The sequence below is a fragment of the Triticum urartu genome, unplaced genomic scaffold (assembly GCF_003073215.2).
Source record: "Triticum urartu cultivar G1812 unplaced genomic scaffold, Tu2.1 TuUngrouped_contig_5691, whole genome shotgun sequence".
NCBI classification, from domain to species: domain Eukaryota; kingdom Viridiplantae; phylum Streptophyta; class Magnoliopsida; order Poales; family Poaceae; genus Triticum; species Triticum urartu.
In genome coordinates this window covers 3,821-5,288 of record NW_024116386.1, presented here as the reverse complement: position 1 = coordinate 5,288, position 1,468 = coordinate 3,821, and the positions used below count along the sequence as shown (strand labels likewise).

Here is a 1,468-nt window from a genome sequence, read left to right as displayed (position 1 = left end):
TGCGACGAGCAGGGCGTACGTCGTGCTCTGGTCCGGCGCCAGCCTCCTCGCCCGGCACACCGCGATCCACAGGTGCGCCAGCAGGGCCTGCAACGAGGAGATGGTGCCGCTGCCGGTGCAGGACGCCTCGGCGTTCGCCTTTTCTTTAAGCCTCCTTACGCTCTCGCCGGAGAAATGGAGGAAGCACTCCTCCTGCTGCACTGATGATGAGTGCTCATGGCCGACGATGTCCTCCAGTTTGCGGAAGGGCAGATGGATCGGAACACGGCGGCCGTCAAGGAACCACCTCCGGTGCACCGGCAGCGGCGAGGAGATGGCTGCACCGTCACTCTGACGACGGCTGATCTCGGACCAGGTGTTGAAGAGGTGCCAGAAGGCCGTCCCGTCACCGACAGCGTGGTTGAGCGACATGGCGACGAAGACACCGTCGGCGAGCTCGGTGACCTGCGCGGCCAGGAGCGGGTGGGATGCGGCATCCACGCTGACAAGCCCATTGAGCGGGAAGAAAGACTGGACCACCCCTGGTATATACAGCGGCGCGACGACGTCGGCCACGGTGACGCCGGGAGGCACGGCGTGGACGAGCTCGGCGCCCTCCATGCTGCAGCGGAGTGAGACGGCGAGGCTCCCGCTGTCCCCACCTGGTGGCTGGTGCGACGGCGAGGCGTCCCGCGTAGGGGTAGAAGCGTCCCAGAGCGCGCGCGAAGGACGCCGCGAGGCGTTGGACGACGGGGGCGTGGTGTTGGTGTGACTGGTGTCCCTGTTCCCCTGCTGCCGTGGTGGGAGTGGGACTGGGAGGCATGGGCAGGAGGACGCCCATCTGGATGTACTCCAAGGTGATCATCCGGAGGTCCCATGGCGTCAGGTCGACGGTCGTCTCCGGCTCTGGCCGTAGGCAGGCCGTCGTCTGCTCCGGCAGGACCATGCGCCGGGACATGGACTGGACATGGTCCATCTTGGTTCACCTCTCAGTCAGTAGCGGTGGAGTGTGGCGTAGCTGGTGGTGTTGTGGACGCATCTTAAATAATAATCTGAACTTGGCGGTGAGACGAGAGTATTGGGTACTTGCTGTTTTCCAATCTTTCAATATCGGGCCAGTTTATTTGTGGATATGATTGATCATGGAAAGGAAAGGATCATCGGGGAGACTTGCATGGGATCTCACGTTTAGGTGAAATCATGAGATCAATATCAAAATATCATATTTAGACATTTAAAAAAAATCTGCAGAGACTTGTGTGAGATCTCACATTAGGTGAGATCAATGATATTGATTTTTTTTGAAAAAAAAATACATGTGCAAACGTTCTCAACTTTTTTTAGACACACAACAATGTTTGATGTATAACCTCAAAAGGTTTCAACTTCTAATTCAACTTAATTACAGTAATAAAAAATCAAATGTAAATAGTGTCAAAGTACTATTCACCCAAAGTTGTTACCATTCACATTCGAATTTTTCTTTTTT

At 55.7% G+C, this 1,468-nt stretch overlaps 1 protein-coding gene across 1 annotated transcript; it reads right to left on the bottom strand.

Moving 5' to 3' along the window:
* LOC125529559 (uncharacterized acetyltransferase At3g50280-like) lies at positions 1-1,170 on the bottom strand (the record flags this gene model as incomplete). Its single annotated transcript, XM_048693964.1, is given in 2 exon segments — positions 1-640; positions 642-1,170. Coding segments are annotated over 2 exon segments (954 nt in total), but the record flags the coding sequence as incomplete, so codon positions are not given.
* Between the last annotated feature and the right edge of the window lie 298 nt (positions 1,171-1,468).